Genomic DNA, 19636 nt, shown 5'->3' on the forward strand with positions numbered 1-19636 from the left:
ATTTTTAACCCTCATTCATGACCCTCAGTTATGAATTAGGAATAACGGAGATCATCCACGGCATTCTACAGCATTCTTCGCAGAAACAGAGCTTGCAATCTAGCGCAGGATTGTGAGAACTGTAAGAGTTAAACGGTCACAACAATACTTCATTTCTAATGAACGACAGAGAAAGATAAGGAAAAAATACATTCTTGTGACCTTGACCGACTAAAGAAAAAAATGAAATGATCGTCATCAGATCCTAGAAGATCTGTCAATTGTTTTTTTTCCTCTTTTTATGTTTCTATGGCAACAGCCTATCATGGTTGGCTTTGCGTCACATGGCAATTCAAAATTCCCTGAAAAATTATGTTATGAATAACCCTACATGGTTAAACAATTATTTTGGGGAAGGGTTTGGATGACGTTTCCAATGGCATATTTATAAAAGTATTCCGTTTTCTAGAGTAGGTGGAACAGTGTCTTTTAAATTAATCATTAAGGGGAAAAATGATTAGCAACCCAGAAGCATAAAACGCTAGAGAATGCGTCATTTGCGTACTTGACATTTTTATTTTTTTTGAGCAGCTTCTTCCAGTGGCGTATTTACCTTCGGCGCTGCCCTAAGCCTAACCCAGGATGCGCCGCTGTTCTTACTTCTGGCCGTTGGGATATGATGTCATATCCCGTCGACCTACTTTTAAAGGAAGCGTGGTAGGTCCACTTGGCCCAGCCATCCATAGTGTTAATGGGCCAGATGGGTGATCAGTAACATCCATTGACTAGTGGCCATACCAGGGAAGCCCAGAGACTCCAGACGAGGAGCCGTTGGGGGTCACTGGGGGGGATCTCCGGGTGGCGGGAGTTGTGGCACACCTCACACACTGTCCACTTCCCCTTCCCAAAATGGCATGTGTCCAGTGAGGTCAGCAGACCACCCACCCATGTCAGAGGGACCCACTACCCGCATCCCGCAAGAGTCCCTGTTATGCATCAAAGAGGCTGCCTCCACCATGGTCCTGCCACCCTAGGCCAGATACGTCACTGGCTTTTACATGTTTGTCTTCTGAGACGATATCAAACATGGGTGTAGGTTTAGAGGACTCTAAGTGGTCTCCCAAAAAGTGTAGTCCACATGCATAGGAAACTAAGAAAACTAAGAAAATGTTGTCTTCTATCACAAAAAAAACCTTTTTAGAATAAAAGAGCAGTGGTTTGGTTACAATTTTCATTTCTGTCCACAAGATGGTAGCGCTCATTAGTCTTAAAACTTCCTTCAGCTGCTCTATTTTATATATATATCATCTATCTGATGTACGTACTGATTATTTCACTTATATTTACCAATTAACCAATTTGTCCAGAGCAAAGACATTTTACATGCCCTGTGGGGGGGAAAAAACAGGAAGGAAACTAATTAAATCTGTATTTAAAAGGTAAGAGGCACCGAATCTTTTTTTTAGTCAACTCGGGGGAAGGAATTTCCATACGCCCCTCTGAGCACAAGCTGAACAGGAAGCTACTGTAAGAAGATAGGAAAGTAAACTCAAAACTATACATTATTCGTTCATACAAAAATAATTGCAATTACAGCTGTCTAGTTTCATGGAAACCACTTCCACTTAGGGGCGCTCATGTTGATTGATTTGACAGATTTTGGACATCCCTATATTGTTAACACTGGCACCCTCATCACTTCTTTTTAGTTTCTTGGAAAACCAGCTGTGTCTTAAAGAGGCTCTGCCGGTTTGACTGGTGGGATGGAGATCCCCCACTAGATTCAGGTACTGCTGGTGTCTGCAGAAACTCCAGCCCTATTTTTTTTATATTAAATGCATTTTGGAGTCCATGTCGTGTATTTTGCTGCATGCAGATTGGTGCAGGCATTATTTAGTTATTTGAGGCCTTTTGTGTCATTTAGCTCCTCCCCCACCTGCCTTTACTAAAGCAGGAAGCATACTGCAGTACGCTTCTTGCACGTGCTCAGTAGAACGCCCACTCAACTGTAGTAGAAGAAGCCAATCACACGTATGTTATTTGAATTACGATGTTGTGATAGCATATGTGTGATTGGCCACTTCAGTGATAGTGCTATTGTTAATGTGTTTGACATATTAACCCTTCCTGGTAACATTTTTATATTAAAATAAAGCTCATATATCTTTAATTACGCTACCTTTGTTAACTTCGGAAGATACAGAAGAGTTTGGCCACTTAGGAAAGTCTTCCGGCTGGAGACATGAGTCATCTGATGAAGATAAACTCCTTTCCTGGTTAATCCTGTTACGCATCGAGCGCTGACCACGGGACAATGTATCACGAGCTCGCAGTCCTCCTTCTGACACAAAGCAGGTGCTCAGCGCCGAGGCGTCACGGCCATCTATGAATGGCTTCTGAAATAGAGTTCCCCAGAGCGCTTGTAACTCGGAATTAATATCCTTCAAAATACTTAACCTTCATTACTATCGAGAATCTGTGGAGACCTCATAAAATGAATGCTGTCGGAAATCACGATACACCCGTGAATACGATGTTGGTGCGTTACAATGTGTTTACGTGTATGTTTTGTTTTTTTCCTGATTATGTGTATTTTTTATATTTGTTGGTCAATTCACAGAATATTCCCTTAGTTTCATATTGATAGAGCACGTGGTTATTTTTTAATTTCTATGAATTTTTCTCAAATTCGTGCAAATGTTGGAAAATAAGGACAGCAACGAAACAAACATAAAGAACTTAGAATTTTCATTTGCATTTTGTTGCCTCTTCTTTCTTCGTCCGCTTCACCCCAGTATGAAGTTAAGCAGGCATCTCGGAGCGCTTCCTCAGCACACACTCTCTCTCTTGGAACAGGGGAGAGGCTGTCCTCATGGAGCAAGCAATGGCTCTGCCCTTCTTCATAAGTCCTCCAAGAGACCAGAATATTGCAGACAGAGGTTCCGCGCCTCTCTTTCTCCGAGAATCCATCTGCTTTTCTCTGGCTTCTAAGGGGAAGGGGTGTGCGCAGAGGCTCTGCCATTTTGCAGAATGGCTCTTGGAGGCATCGTTAATGGAGCTGATACAGAGGAGAAGCAGATAATGAAAGTGGAAGTGATTCTTTGTTTCAGGTATGATTTGACAGCGACCGGCTGCATATCTGGGAGGCGTCAGTAACATTTCCAGGAGACACCCAATCTTTCATAAGAAGCCCGGCTTCAGAGAACATACATTTCATGGCCTATGCCAAACATGGGGTTTTTTAAAAGGTCAGAACGTGGTGAGGGATGGCAACGTCATGGTTTACCCAAAACATTAACAACATCTGGACTTCCCATGTTCGAGAGATTCAGCAACACTGGACCATGCTTGATTCTGCAGATGTTTCCGTTCTTCTATTTGAATGCCCGGGATAAGGACTCCATAGGACTCCCTTGACTTATACCTTATAGCAAAGGTTCCTGAAAGGATCCCCATCAGGGTCAGATGAAGAGAATAGCCTCTGGATGGCCCACAAGGGGCCTACAGACCCATAATGTGATAATAACCCCCCACATCCCTACCTTGTTACCAATGCATGTAACATGAGGAGGGGGGCATCTGTACTTGGTTAACATTGGGTCCCTGGGCTAAAGGGGTTGTTTTTCAACCGACATGGGAAAACAGCAGCAGGAGGGGGTGGGCATTTTTTTAGTATATAGGGCATACAGTTGCAACAATGAATCAACCGCATATCGGGCTGATACAATTATCTGGCACGTTATGGTGGCACACCCAGCGTCTGATTTAGGCAGGGTGCACAGAGGTGTGAACGTCCTTGCCAAACGTGGCATCGGCACGACATCTATTTCCGATCAACCCGCACTAGCAGAAACTGCATTGCAAGCTCATGGGTATCATTCCAAAAAAAAAAAAAAGTTTCCAATTTATATTTTTTTATTGAAAATTGATTCCAGCGGAAGAAAAACAATGAATATTCAAAAAAAGAAACAGAAAATATTTTCAGATTTCATAATGAGAACAAAATAATAAAAATATAAAAATTTTAGTTACATGTAAAAAAAAATCTGCATCTATCTATCTATCCATCTATCTATCTATTCTCTCTCTCTTTCCATATTCTCTCCCTCTCTCTCTCTCACTCCATCTATCTATGTCTGTCTCTGTCTATCCAGCCTCATGTCTATACATCCACCCTGTTTCAGCTCCCATCTATTGTGAAAAGGCAATTCTCTTGCTAGAGGGGGCAGCCCAAAATGGGGGCACCAGTAAGACAATAAAAATAGAGAGGGGGGGAGAGAGAGGCTGGAGGGAGGGTGAGAACGTGCAGAGGAAGATAAGAGCCAAGCAGAGCAGAGGGTGTGCAGGGTGATAAGGAGGATGCTGTGAAAAGGAGGAGGGAGAGAGAGACATGGAGGGAGAAGAGAGGACTGAGGCAGGGGAGGTGCCTGTAATGCATATAGACAGAGACTGCTGGGTGACAGCCAGAGACACCCAGACCTAGGAGGAGACACACTGACTTGGGTGAGGGACTGACTCAGGAGGACAGACAGACGCATAGAGGGTGGAGGTGACAGTGATCACACAGGGGAGAAGAGGTTGAAGCAAGGAGAAGAAGGTTGGGCATTAAGACAAGGAGGAGAAGAAGGTGTCAGGTCCGACCAGAAGACATGGAAGGATCTTCATTTGGTGCAGGTCCTGCAGGAGGGAGCTTTGAACCTGTGGATTTCCTCAAACAGCCACAGACCATCCTGAGGATACTGTCCTGGGTAAGTGGAATGGGGGGGCTTTGTGTCTGGAGCTGTCCTTGGTGAGATGGAACAGCATGAGTTACATGAGTGAGAGGACATGGTGGGGTGGACTGTGGGCTTTGTGGCAGAGACCGGTACCTGGGTAGGTGTTTGCGCCTCCATGACGGTTACCAGATCCCCAGTGGGCTTTGGAGGACTGGGTTACAGTGAGTGCAAATTCTTTATTGGGAACAATTGGCTTTTTGGTGGATACCGGGTTTATCTGTCATGGGGATTCCAGTCCATATTGCGACCCCTTTCCAGGCTGTCTATAGAGGGACCACCATGAGCCCCCTTGCTGTGGGATGAATAACCCCTACAGGATTTTGGAATTTGGTACCATATGCATTCATTTACCCTTTTTACCCTCAAATTTACAACATACCTACCTGTCTGCTAATGGGCCATACCAAAGCTCCTAGGAGCCACAAGAGTCACCTGCCACCTAAACCTGTCATGGCTGTGATTCACTAAGCAAAAAAATAAAAAATATCACATACCCCCACTCTAAATGACATTCCCAATATTTTTATAAAAATCAAAATATATATTTTCTAATTGAATCAAAATAAATTTACTGTAATTCATAATTGAAGAGGTGTATGTTCATTGATCCTTTTTTGGATTGGCTTGGATGGGCAATTTGCTGATCTCCTTCTGTCCTGGCTGGCTGAGAGTTATAGGGGGGGCTTGTAATATGAAAGCAGCTGAAGAAGGCTGCAGTTTGCCCAGCCCTTTGCTAATCAGGTTGGGATCCTGGAATGGAAGGGAGGAGGCGTATGATGTATGTACAGCAGGGATGGGCAACCACTGCAATTCCAGCTGTTGACAACTATGACCACCATAACGCTCAGCCAGCCAATACACTCGCAGAGCATCACAGGTATTGCATCCCATTGCAGCTAAGGTGCCACAATGTATGGTGTTCTGGTTACAATAGGTGTTTGGAGAACCCACAAGCTGAATGTATTCCATAGGACACTAAATGCTGAGGTTCTGTTTGATTCTGTGCAGCCTGGTGGCTTCTGGTTTTGATACAGATAGATATTTTAGAATTCAAATCAGGTTCATGCAGATAAATATCCAGTAATAAAAAAAAAATACTAATAACCGTACAGTTCACAATGATACTAAGCGTGATCTAATACCCAGCATTCAATTTTGGAAGTCGGAGGTCTTGGGTTTTTAGCACAAAAATGGATATAAATGTATCAACCCCAACAAGGATGATCCAGAGTTTGTGATACCTATTGGTGTACCATCATTCGTTGAGTAATTGGACCACCAAGCGAGACTTGAGCTGCTCCCTTTTGTAGGTTCCCAAAGGTTAACTCTATTAATACATTTGGCTGATTTGTGGCCAATTATTATAGGAAATATGGAGATACTTTTATATAGATTTCCAAGCATCTAATGTATTGGGAGATGCTACCGAGACAAATAACGATCTTCAATGTAAAGGCTATACTTAAAAAGCAATAATAAGTATTATCATTTTGGTATTGACCAGAAAATTGCATTTGGTATGGTCCACGCTATTAGAAAAAAAACAAAACAAATCGACCATTTACAGAGGCAAAAAATCAAAACAAATTTGACATTTAATTTCATTGAAAGCCATCACTCTATATGTAAAATCATCAAGATTGTTACAGGTGAAAATAGGATATATTTCATTACTATATATGTTTTATGACATCATATATGTACGGTTGTGAAACGTGTACCTGGAAGCCTGTTGTTAAACGGTCTTAGGTTTTAAGAAAAAGATGCCCGGAATTATTTCAAATAATTTGGTCATCTTGCAGAGAAGTCATCGTCTTGAGGACCGACAACCTTTCCTCCTGCTAAAAAGCCCCCTCCTTCTTCAGGTCAATGGTTGCCACGTCAGGTTCTTTTTTACAGGCCAACAAGAAATTCCTTGTGATGTCAGCTGCTACACATTCCCTGCTTAATGGAATTAAGGAACTCCGTATGGATTTTCTTTATGTTCTGGATGCAGAATTTGTATGTTGGCTGAAATTTTGTCCAAGGTGGCGAACCTAATTAACCCCCCCCCACAAAAAAACCCCATAAAAAACAAAATTAAGTACAGTTTTAATAAATACAAAATAATAAATACAAAAAACAATTAGTTGTACATTATATATATCTTTGTCAGTTACCTGTGTTCCAATTTTGGAATGTTACATAATGTAAATTATTTTATGGATGGTGTCAGACTGTTTTCTAGGACTTAAAAGCTGCATATCGAAAGTAAAAGCTGCTTCACAATCACAACCCAGCAGGTGTTATATAAATACACGGCGCTAACGTGTAATGATAGGTTAGTGTTAGCGTGTAACGTGTAACTTGTCTCCGAACTGACATCTGGCTAAGGAAAAAGGACCTGGTGCAGGCAAATACAAGGTCACTTGAATGACGCTCTTTACATATATATATATATATATATATATATATATATATATATATATATATATATATATATATATATGGCCTTCAAACATATCTGTAATATGACACTCATTACCACTCCTGGGGCAGGAAGAACGTCTGGTTCCATCAGAAAGCTCTAGATTACCATCAAATTTTAGGACCTAAATGGAACATCAGGATATGGATTTTTTCTGGCCTCCCTATAGTGACCCCAGGTCTTAGTTCCAGGCAAGTCAGGAATTCTCTGCCCCCCCGGCGGCACCCACAGTTACCCTAGAAACTGCCCTCAATGTGAAGAAGTCAGTGTGGTACCTTACAGAAACACAATGGAGGCCACCACAATGTGCGATGGGCATCCACAAGGGATCTATGCCTATACTGGCAGTCTACAAGTGGATGGTGGGGCAACAAAGGGGCATCTTGTCTGGAGTGCTCTTTGGTCTAGAACCTACCCGACCTGGACTTAAATAGGGGACATAACACTATACCTTAAAATCATCATGTCTCCCAGACTATACAGGCAAAAATGTGATCAGTAAAAAGCAATTTATTAAAACCATAATAAATGTGTTAATGTCTCATCCAACGCAGTCATCTACCTCATTTAAAAATGGCATTTCCCAGTGGGCAAGGCTATTTGTGTCTTTTCTCTCTTTCCACTTGATAGAAACACATTTTATCAGGTCTGTATTTAGCACCAGTGTTTTTCTAGGTTTTTCCCCATCTCACTCTGTTACCGCGGTAACAAGGGATGACATCCACTGATGCCAATTTCCAATCATGGCCGCCTTGACGATAGACTGAGGTTGGAGGCAGGATGCCGTGGTGTGTAGACATAGTATGAGGTGCCACGCAAGGAGGCAGGAAGTCCGTGATGGGCACTCTTACATCATAGATGGTTTTTAGTAATTTAGTAATCCAACTGCTTTTAGGAACTGAATCTGACATAACACTTTATGATCTAATGATCTGTTTCAGAGATGGAAACATGGACTTTCCCCCACATCTAGATTCCATGTAAGCCCTCTTGTTCTAACACTAAACAAGAGATCGACCCTTTCATTCCCTATCAATGAAACTTGACTAACCTTGACCCCAATCCATTTATCCCACCAACGAAAGCCCTAAACATTTACCCCGTGTCTGGGTTGTTTTTGCGTTTTGGATGTTCTCAAGTTCTCCACTGGGGTTATCCTGGAGAAACATTTGGTGCTGCAGGTTGGGACGGATCTCCCACAAAATCTCCCTAAAACTCCACACCTTTCCCATGATGCATTGCAGACGAGATCATTGCTCATGGTGTTACGTATTGTGTCTGGTAATGGTGGAAACCAGGAATCGTCCACCAACCAACGTGCGTTTCATTTCACAATCCAGGGAATTGCACCATGATCAGAATACAGGTTTAGTCGGATACTTGCTATTCCATTAACATATCTTATACCTAGATATAGAATGTGGACACTCCTGTGTTTTATACCCTATGTTTTTGAGTGAACTGTTATGGCTCTGAATCTGAGACGAAACCCGTGGGGCTGCTACCCAGGAAGAGAGACGGCGCCAGAAAATCAGGACTGTCTTGAGAAAACAGGGACTGTTGGGAGAAATGTTCATGCTGAACCACATCAGGCATTTAGTTGTTCAGTTCTCCATTTTGTGCAGCGCTTTCTACAGAAAAAAATATCGAAAATATTTTAAAAAATAGCTATTTCAAATATAATAATCCATGCATTAAATATTTTTGTAGTGGTCATTGGTTTGTACGTTCTATGAATAGGGCAGGAATACCAGATACCTAAAATTTGAAAATGAAAGACAAAAAAAAAATCTAAATATTCATTTTGTGCTCGGAGCGCTGCAGGGCATCTTCAATTATCGAACAACTGAGACATCTGCACTTAATAAAATACGGAAATGGGTTAATTGGCTAATTTCCAAAAGGAACTAAAAATGAGGAACAAAGCTAAGCGTCTGATAATTCTTTACCTATTTCTTGCAAATTTTCTATAGAACATGACAGAAAGGGATTTTTGTTTTTTTTTAAGGAATACTTCTTATTTTCCTGTTTGTCATCTACGAGCCCCCAGGTTTCAGTGGTGGTACCGTAAACCTTGCTAAATTATATATTACATTCAAGAAATACTCAGTGGTATTGTCTCCATGGCTGTTATTAAGTGAATCCACCCCCTAAAATGAGAGTCTTACACTTCACACCATTTCTACCCCCTGCTTGGCAAATGAATGTCTTATATCAGGGTTTCTTGGTGCCCTGGATACAGTACCCCCCCTCCCGTAAATAAAAGATTCACGCATACTTACATGCAAACATACTCTGACAACCACTCACTCTAACACCATACACTCACACATACATAGACATCTCCCTCCCAGCTCTCCCCTGTACACACAGACTCCCTCTTAACACCATATGCAAACACACACTCACCCACGCACACACGCTGACACCAAATTCTAACACATACATTAACATACACACACAATAACATCATGTGCTGACATACATTCACGCTAACACTATAAGCTAACACGCATACACTCTAACACCATATACTAACACACTCTAAAACCCAAACACACATATGCTAACACCACACGCCTCTCCGAGAAGTAACCCCCCTTACTTTCTATCTAGCCTGTAGTTTTAGACTATGACCTCTTGTCCCCTATTTATTGTGTTTACTATCAATTCTATAACAAACTACTAATATTTATTGATTTTTATTGCACCATCACCATCCACAGTGATGCACCATTGGGGAAAAAAAAAGTTTTGCTGTGCCCTTCCCTGTACTGAACCTTCAAACACCGACCGGCAGCGCTGGGTTTCCGGCACAGTTAAATAATGCTATTTATTGGAAAAAGTTGCTTTTTTTTGCATTATTTTCCCAGCTAGAACAGAGATTTCTGGATCAGGATTCACGCTGATTCTGCAGTAAGGAAACCAATTTGGCCGGCACAATATCTAATTTAACAGGATAAAGGTTATAAATAATTGGATACACTCTGGCTTTTATACGTAGAATCCTATTTTATTACCTTTCTTAATCCAACCCACAGCAAGAGTAAAAGGGTAATTATGGAGCTTTTTGCCAATTATCCAGCTTGATCTATACACTTTACTGATCAAAAAAAAGGAAAGTACTAATTTTCCATGGAAGCTTCTTGGTCACCTTACTGCCTTTTTTTGGGGTAGGAGATGCTGTTCATTAATCCTTAACCCAATCTCTTTCTCTTCATAAATAATAATAATAATAAAACAATTTTTAGTCACCCTTTGTAAAGTACACATTTCAAGAGAAACCATCATGGTAAAATGTCTGCTATTACTGTGATTTCACATTTTTTTTAAGATTCCGTTATTTCATACATTGTAATCGCTGTATGTCGGCAGCCATTTTTTCTCTTGGAGCCCCGCCTCTTTCCCTCACTTTCCTCTTTCCTCCATCCTTGGCTGCCACCTGATGGTATTCTTGGCTTTATACACCTTCAGCTTCGATTGTCTCCTGATCATAGATAATACAGCTGTAAAAAAAAAAAAACTAGTATCCATGTGGAGAGCAAATTTATTGGGGTAATAATGGGGTAAATGCGTTGCGAAGGAGCAAAGATGATACTGATTAAATTATAAATAAATAGGTGGGGGTCGTCATAAGAGCAAGTTAGGAGGCTGACGTGGGGCACTAAGAATGCAGACTATGGCTCTCAATTAGGCAAACTACCCCAAAGTAGGTTTCTTGGCAGATTTTGTGGCTAAGCTGCTAATAATTGGTATTTCTATTTTTTTTATCCTCACTTTCTTTGTGTCGCCCTCTGTTTCTCGGAACGCCATCCAGTTCACTCCGAAGGAAAGGCTGACTTGCGGTTTATGTTTTTAGTTTGCTTTTGTTAAAGTAACGATAGAATCTAAACTCTCATTGCCAGCCGGGTGTGAAATGTGAAGCCTCACCCAGGCCAGCTTAGCCAGAAAAACCAGTAAACCATTACCGGCTATGACCCTACATACAGGACTGGGGGGTTATATTACTGTATACAGCGCCGGGGGTTATTACTGTATACAGCACTGGGGGTTATATTACTGTATACAGCGCTGGGGGGTTATATCACTGTATACAGCACTGGGGGTATATTACTGTATACAGCGCTGGGGGTTATATTACTGTATACAGCGCTGGGGGTTATATTACTGTATACAGCGCCGGGGGTTATATTACTGTATACAGCGCTGGGGGTTATATTACTGTATACAGCGCTGGGGGGTTATATTACTGTATACAGCGCTGGGGGGGTTATATTACTGTATACAGCGCTGGGGGTTATATTACTGTATACAGCGCTGGGGGTTATATTACTGTATACAGCGCCGGGGGTTATTACTGTATACAGCACTGGGGGTTATATTACTGTATACAGCGCTGGGGGGTTATATCACTGTATACAGCACTGGGGGTTATATTACTGTATACAGCGCTGGGGGTTATATTACTATATACAGCGCTGGGGGTTATATTACTGTATACAGCGCCGGGGGTTATTACTGTATACAGCACTGGGAGTTATATTACTGTATACAGCGCTGGGGGTTATATTACTGTATACAGCGCTGGGGGGGTTATATTACTGTATACAGTGCTGGGGGGTTATATTACTGTATACAGCGCTGGGGGTTATATTATTGTATACAGCGCTGGGGGTTATATTACTGTATACAGCGCTGGGGGTTATATTACTGTATACAGCGCTGGGGGGTTATTACTGTATACAGTGCCGGGGGTTATTACTGTATGCTAGAATGTATTATAAAACCAACAAAATGCACCAAATCATGATTAACAGCGTGTATCTGGAAAAGGGGTCTCCCACAGCATAGGGAAAGGGGAATCTGAGTGGATTTAATTTCTAATAGGAAGGAAAATAGATATCCATGATGATCCAAGAGAAGATGGTGTCTTTAGCCAAGGTTAGTACCTTTTATTGGACCAGCGATGATGTAAATTGAGCATTGGTGTCATTTTTAAAATCTAAAAAGATTCAGACAACGTTCACACTTCTGAAACGAGTTCTTACTTGTAATAATATAAGTTATTTCATCATATCCCAAAACTGTGTTATAAAAACCCTTATCTTTGCAGTTAAATGGTTAATTTGTTACCCACATGAACCATGACAGCAGTGGAAAGTACCGTTCTTTAATTTATTGCAACAATAAATAGCATTTTTTATGTATAGCAACCAAGTGTAGAGAAACGACATTTGGGTTACTATGGTTATTGCACTACAACCGCTGTAAGTAAATAGAAACCCCCATTGGAGCAAAAAAAAAATAATGTGAAATATCATTGAATTTAAAAATAACATCTGGCAAAATAAGTGACATCATCGTCTACGCTGAGGAAAGGAAGAGAGAGGTGAGAAGATGCCGGTATATATAGACCTTTTCAGAAACACCTTCAGCTCCAGAAAGCTTTGTGTGAAACGCAGACTCTTTGAGAGGTTGAACCCCCCCCCGTGCCCCCCGCAGGCACCTCGTTATCCTCGATTCCCACCAAGGTCAAAATGGTCACCATTCGGAACATTCGCAGATAAGTGGTTCTTCCAACTTCCAGACAATAAGGCTTCCCAGTGAAATATAACTGATTTAGGAAAAGAAAATACTAAAAACCCTTAGTTATTGTTATTGTTATTTTTAAACAAGGCCCTTAGAGACCTCTTGTTGAGAAGAGATCCAACCGAGCAGATGTCTTCATCTAATTGTGGTCTCCACACCTCAGGCTAGGAGGAGACACTTGATGGAAGCCATACATCGGCCAAATGAATCCCTCATTCCACCAGCTTCCTTGTAGTGAATTAAATCATGACCCCCCATCTATGTTAGATGCTTTCTCTATGAACATACAGCTCATGGACCATACCAAGACTGGAATGATCCAGGCCACCGGATTTTGGGCTGCCACCACGCATTGAGTAGACTTAGACTTCCAGTTTGATCACTAAGGGAGGACACAACTTCTTTAGTTGGGTTGGACGTAAGATCGGTGATGCACCTAAAATGCACCCTTGGTCGAAAAAGAACCAGGTTGTTTTCCGGCCAAAATCAGTTGTTCCACCTCCAGTTCCATGTTTGTAAAGGGGTGGAAAAAATAGATGTATAAAGGCCGCATCTCGAATACTCAACGCTACTCTGGAATGAAACGGAACGCTCCAGCCATCATGCATCACTTGATTGCGGGAATTATGAGACCCTCTCACACACATACATCGGCAACAAGTGCTCCTAATGGTTTTAAAGAGGGGGGTCGGCGGGTTGCAGCCCTGAGCTGCAGCTTCGCCTTAAGGAAGGTGTTGATCTTTTTGACATCTAAAGAATGTGTATGAAAGTACTTTAACAGACATTCTTTGGCGGTGGGGCTCAATAGCGGCATTGGAGTGTCGCTTTAAAGCAGATGGGTTGCGGTTTGTCACAAAAGCTTGGCCAATACAGCTGGATTCGTCCCAAAACAAAAGTGAAAATTCCCCTGGCTTTCTCTGTGGTTCAAAAATTCCCTGTATTTCAGTTACCGTCCCTCGCTAACGTGGCCCAGAAAACCCCAAATTATTTTACGTTAAAAATCATAAAAACGATATGCCTTTTCTTTATATAGTAAATATTTTTCGATATTTCTTAAAATATTTGTTTGTATTTTTTTTCTAAGCTCTATTTTTATTTTTTCTATTTAGTCCTATAGTTTAATATTTTTTCAGTATTTGAAAATTTTTATTTTTTCTAATAATGCATTTCAAGTAGCCTACCTTGGAGCTCATTATTCTAGGGGCAAAGATCTGCTAATTAACTCCAAAAACAGCCTTTTCTCCCCAGCAACAGTTTTACTTTTTTTTACATTTTTATTTAATTAATGAACCTCTCAGTCAGCATAGCTTCTAGTCTGCCTATTTTTCCACTTTTCTACCACTTCTGATGGGAGGCTGTGCCATTGATGCACTACCTTTTAGGTAAAGAGGCTTTACTTAGAACAGATCTAGAGTATTGGTAAAAGCATGTTAATTATCTTGCTTGCGATTGTGATCCAAGATTTTAGTACAAAGGCAAGTTGAAATTATTGACATCATTGACGCCATGGTTCCTGTAATTTTGGGTGAAAAACAAAAAATTTTTTAATTATGCGTTATTTCTTTTTTTTTTTTTTTCTTGCAGGTTTTCTCTATCGTGGTTTTCGGCTCCATAGTGAATGAAGGTTATGTTAACATTGACAGCCCCGAGCTGCACTGTGCCTATAACAGAAACGAGGACGCCTGTAATTACGCCATCTCCATCGGACTCATCGCGTTCTTCGCCTGCGTCTTCTTCCTGGTGCTGGATATTTACTTCCCGCAGATCAGCAGCGTGAAAGATCGGAAGAGAGCCGTGCTGCTGGACATGGGGTTCTCAGGTGTGCTGTTTTCACACGTTGGTGCAAAGTAGTCTTAGCCAGGGGTGAGCCTAGGGTTAGTGGTGCCCACCATAACTAATACCCATTCACGGACACTCACACCCTCCGTTCCCCTCTTCCAGGGGCCACTAAGCCTAGGCTCACCCTGACACGCTAATATCATACACTGAAACACACAATGACACGATATACTAACATACACGCATGTTAACACCATACACTTAACACCCACACACATACTAAGACTAAATACTAACAAACACACCATACACTAACACACACACACACTAACACAAACCATTTAAACATACATACACATACACCCTCACTCTCCCCATCTTCTCCTTTCCCAAGTACCACTAACCCTAGGCCCTCCCTGACACCCTTTACACCATATGCTGACACGCACTCTCATGCTAACACCATACACTTACACAACTTACATACTATTTAAACATACATACACTCTTTCCCTCTCTTCCCCTCTTCCACATGCCACTAACCCTAAGGTTGCCCTGAAATTCTGACACCAAATGCTCACACACACTCTCATGCTAACACCAACACACACTATAATGCAATACAGTAACATACACACTCACACTAACTATATACTGACACACAAACTCTAACACCATATAATAACACGCACACATGCTAACACCATGCACTTACACATACACTCTCCAACGCCGTACACTAACACAATCACTCTAACATGCACTTATACATACACTCTCCAACGCCATACAATCACTCTAACATGCACTTATACATACACTCTCCAACGCCATACACTCACTCTAACATGCACTTATACATACACTCTCCAACGCCATACACTCACTCTAACATGCACTTATACATACACTCTCCAACGCCATACACTCACTCTAACATGCACTTATACATACACTCTCCAACGCCATACACTCACTCTAACATGCACTTATACATGGTCTCTTATCGGCAGCGCACTTTGCACCACTCTCCTTCTCCCTCATATTTATATACATAATGTAAAATCAGAATGTTACGTGCTTCGTTACATAACCTTTAAATGTCATTAGATTAGACTTCGGTTTTTGATTTCCTGTAAAGAGGAAGCAGAAGATACTGAAGAAATTTAAGTTCTTACCCTTTATTTCCTCTTTTTCACAGTGGATAAAAATATATATAAATGAGAGAGTAGAGCTGCGTGCAGTTATCGCCTTAAATAAAGATGGCCCTACCAATTTACGTCCACTTTACGCCCACACTGGCCATCTGGCAACCTGGGAAAAAGCCAAGTGGCCGACAGGTCCACAGACTTATCGACGCTGCAGACCAGGTCCTGCAGTGTGCCTCTGCTCATACGTCATGCGGCATCCACTGGCCTTAAAGTGCCAGGGCCCTTTAGTCATCCCTTGTCCGGCTCTGGCTAAAACCAGCTATAAGTGTGACCCCTATGGCAACATTTTGGGGCAACGCATGGAACTGCATCTGCCTGGAAAACCTAAGCTGGACTCATTCCATAAATTTGCCAAGTGTGCTCCTCTCTCCTCCCCTGATGCCCCTCTCTCCTCCCCTGATGCCCCTGTTTTCTAGGAGGCCAGAATGTTTGCGGGTATGAAGTTATCGCAGGGTTCTGTCTTGGTAAAGCTCTTTTACATCCTATTCCCCTCTGCCTGCCCCGTGCCTGCCCTGTACCTGCCCAGTGTTTGCCCTGTACCTGCCCAGTGTTTGCCCTGTACCTGCCCAGTACTTGCCCTGTACCTGCCCAGTGCTTGCCCTGTACCTGCCCCGTGCCTGCCCTGTACCTGCCCGGTGCTTGCCCTGCAGCATTTTATTACAGATCCACACAATGCGTTATCATTGCCTTCTAATGATGCTCTGATGCGCCTTTTTAGTGGCAATGAGTCCCTGGAAATGTTTCTCTATTGCCAAGAAGCCGTATCTATCCGAGTTCCTGTAATCCCCGCTAACTCTCCTGGGATATTTTGGTCTGTGTGTCTATGACTCAGACCCCCACGCTGTGTTTACCCTCTGCCTTTTATTAGCCATATGTGATAATTAGGCACTTCGCCGCTATTAAGTCAGCCCAGACTCCGAGCCGCGACGCTGGCGTTATGAAGAACGAGTTCGGACTCGGTAGTAAATCACATTCTATGCAGAACTCGAGCTTTAAGACAACGTTAAGCTTTCTGCAGTCTCGTACGAGCCTAACAATGCTCGTGGCTGGCTAAGAGTGATTAGAGTTGTAAAAGGCTGTAGGGCCACCATGGGGTGGAGTGGAGAGCCAGGTGGTGGTGGTGCCTTAGTAAAGCATCTCGAGGCACATTTGGAAAACAACATGCGCAAAGCCTACTCATCCAACACATATTAAAGGGAAGGGGATGGATAAAAGCACATAAAAGGAGCACAGAAAGGATTCAGTTAAGGAGTAAATTATTTCTAAATTTCCCGGTGGCTGTCTGTGGCATTACAAGTAAAATCCACATTCAGTTCCAGATCTTCGGAGCAGCCCGGATGGAGTTTCCCCCTCTCCCCCCATGTTGTATAATGAGTAAATAGATTTAATTTGTGTTGTATAGAATGATAAGAGGAACTGAAACCCGCTTAGGGAACATTCCTTTTGGCCACATGCAAAGTTTGTCGTGCTGGAGGGGGGGGGGCTTCTTAACTTGACTCCTTTTTGTTGAATTGTTGCAGGGTTTTGGGCCTTCATGTGGTTCGTTTGCTTTTGCTACCTGGCCAACCAGTGGCAAAGGACCCCGAAGCTGCCAGAAGTGGACCAGGCCGCTGATGCCGCAAGAGCAGCCATAGCGTTCTCCTTCTTCTCCATTATCACCTGGGTAAGATTGAACACGCCTACTCCATACCTGCTAACAGACCCGAATAGGCAAGGACAGTCCTGTTTCTTGATTCCTGTCCCATCACATGCAAGTCTGTCCCAGCATAAAAACACTGCCTATGCACTATGCATTACACTGTGCATTGTGTTTAAGCCTAAACGCTGGTAATGAGCTTCAACTATGGACAGAAAAGGTGGAGCCTAAAGTAGGTGGAGTCACATAACTCCACCCACTTTAGGCTCTGACACCTGGAGCAAAAATACACACACACATACACTTTGGAAGAGGTGGGTACAGTCGCAAGTAGGAGGGAAGGACTAAAAATGGGAGGGCCCATTGCAGCCAAACACGAGTCCTCCCCCTCCCCACCCAGAAAGCTGCACATGACGCCCAGATTCCTCTCCCATTGGGGGTTGTGGCTTAGAAAGGGGCAGGGCTCACATTTTATAAGGGCAGGGCTACCCCCAGATAGTATGGGAATGGGCGTGCCTAAACATGATCCCAGAGACAGAGCCCGGTGACCCAGAGAAGCATCGCTTCACCCGGAGACTCCAAGCAAACCCAGAGCGTTCCTGGGATGACGATGCCCCATGTTTCTGTTTGCGTTGCAGGGATACCTGTCACTCTGCAGCCTGGACAGGTTTAACCATTTAGCTTTCATCGAAGAAGATCAGAGAATCCTTTCGCGCCCCTGACATTAACCAAGATATCGCCCACCGCCATGACACATATTCCCCGATGTAACACACTCACACTCACCCTTTACTAATACGCTGCAGTAATACTCATCAGCTCTCCTGACTCCACTCTATATCTATCTGCAACAGGGGAAAACCCCAGAAAAAACCTGTACCTATAGCCTATGGCATTAATAGGACTACCACTCCCATGACTCTCTAGTTATCATCAGTAACTCCTAGGCTACCCAAGCATCATGGGAGTAGTAGTTCTGTAACAGCTGGGGCTTCTTAGTAGCCGCTAGTGTGCTAGTGCTGGAGGATTATGGGAATTGTAGTTAAGTAGCAGCACTTTAAGATGAGTTTCCCTGAACCACTTTAACCCCTTAGCTTCTAGACAAGCGTTAACCTTGCACTAATGCTGGTATTAACCCTTTTTAACCCAGGTTTTGCTCACTCTGAAAGCCGTCCAGAGGTACCGGCTAGGAACGGACATGTCCTTGTTTGCCACGGATCCACTTGCTTCTGCGCCCAATGCCGGATACCCGGGTTACCCCACGGGCAGCGGGATAGAAAGTACGGATACTTACCAGAGCCCTCCATTCACCGAAAATTCAGACATCAACCCCAGGGGCTACCAAGTGCCATCTTACTGAGGGGCCACAAGGGGCCACCTCTGGGTCTTTCTACACAGACAGAGCGGGTTAGCTGATGCGGAGCGGAGAATCGGAGGATGGCTTCAAACTTAACAAAAAAAAAGTACTACTTTCTAGATGTGATTTCAAGTGCTGGTCGAGTTGTTTTATCATTTAGATGTACAGTCGCTCTGTACGCCGGTGATCGATTGTATGTGATACCTAAAAAGGGGTTAATTTATTATTCTTTATTAACGAATGCAGTGTTCCCTCTAAGGCGAGAGCCGCCAGTCGGCCAGCATCCAGCTGGGCTTCAACCAAAATCCAACACGTGGCCAAAGATGGCAGAAATAACTCAGCAGCTGGGATGCCAGCGACTGCCCGCACCGACGCCTATGTGGAGAAACCACGCGTGGGATGTAAGACCCACTGGTGGGCCACGATAACAAATTTAAAAGGTGGGCTTGTGGGCCATGCCGGACAGGTAACATTGGTTTTACCCATACATTGTACATAAAACATACATAGAAACAGGATTTACAGGCAGATCGGCCCCATTCGGCCCATCTGTAAAGACTCAAACCTTAATCAGTCGTTGGTCTCGTCTTAGATTCAGGAGCCGTATGTCTATCCCATGCATGTTTAAATCCCCCTTCACTGTATTAACCTCTACCACTTCTGCTGGGAGGCTGTTCTACTTATCTACCACTCAGTGTGTAATAAATATTTGATATAGCAAAGGTTAGCTTAATCTGTACCATGGATTAGACTGGAGTAAACAAACTCTTAGGTTATGGATGAGATTGATGAGGGTTGACCTGAAATCACCAGACCCTATGGCATTATGAACATTCCCTGCAC

General features: G+C 42.9%; 1 protein-coding gene across 1 annotated transcript; it reads left to right on the forward strand.

Annotated features, from left to right (window-relative positions):
* The first annotated feature begins 4628 nt into the window (after nt 1-4628).
* LOC149285804 (synaptogyrin-3-like) lies at nt 4629-18796 on the forward strand. Its single transcript, XM_089495000.1, has 4 exons — nt 4629-4727; nt 14395-14629; nt 17321-17463; nt 18587-18796. The coding sequence occupies exons 1-4, from the start codon at nt 4629-4631 to the stop codon at nt 18794-18796; spliced, it is 687 nt and encodes a 228-aa protein (XP_089351126.1).
* The last annotated feature ends 840 nt before the right edge of the window (nt 18797-19636 follow it).

Source organism: Sceloporus occidentalis, unplaced genomic scaffold, assembly GCF_023333645.1.
Source record: "Sceloporus occidentalis isolate IW3139 unplaced genomic scaffold, rSceOcc1.0.p SCAF_76, whole genome shotgun sequence".
Classification (NCBI taxonomy): Eukaryota; Metazoa; Chordata; class Lepidosauria; order Squamata; family Phrynosomatidae; genus Sceloporus; species Sceloporus occidentalis.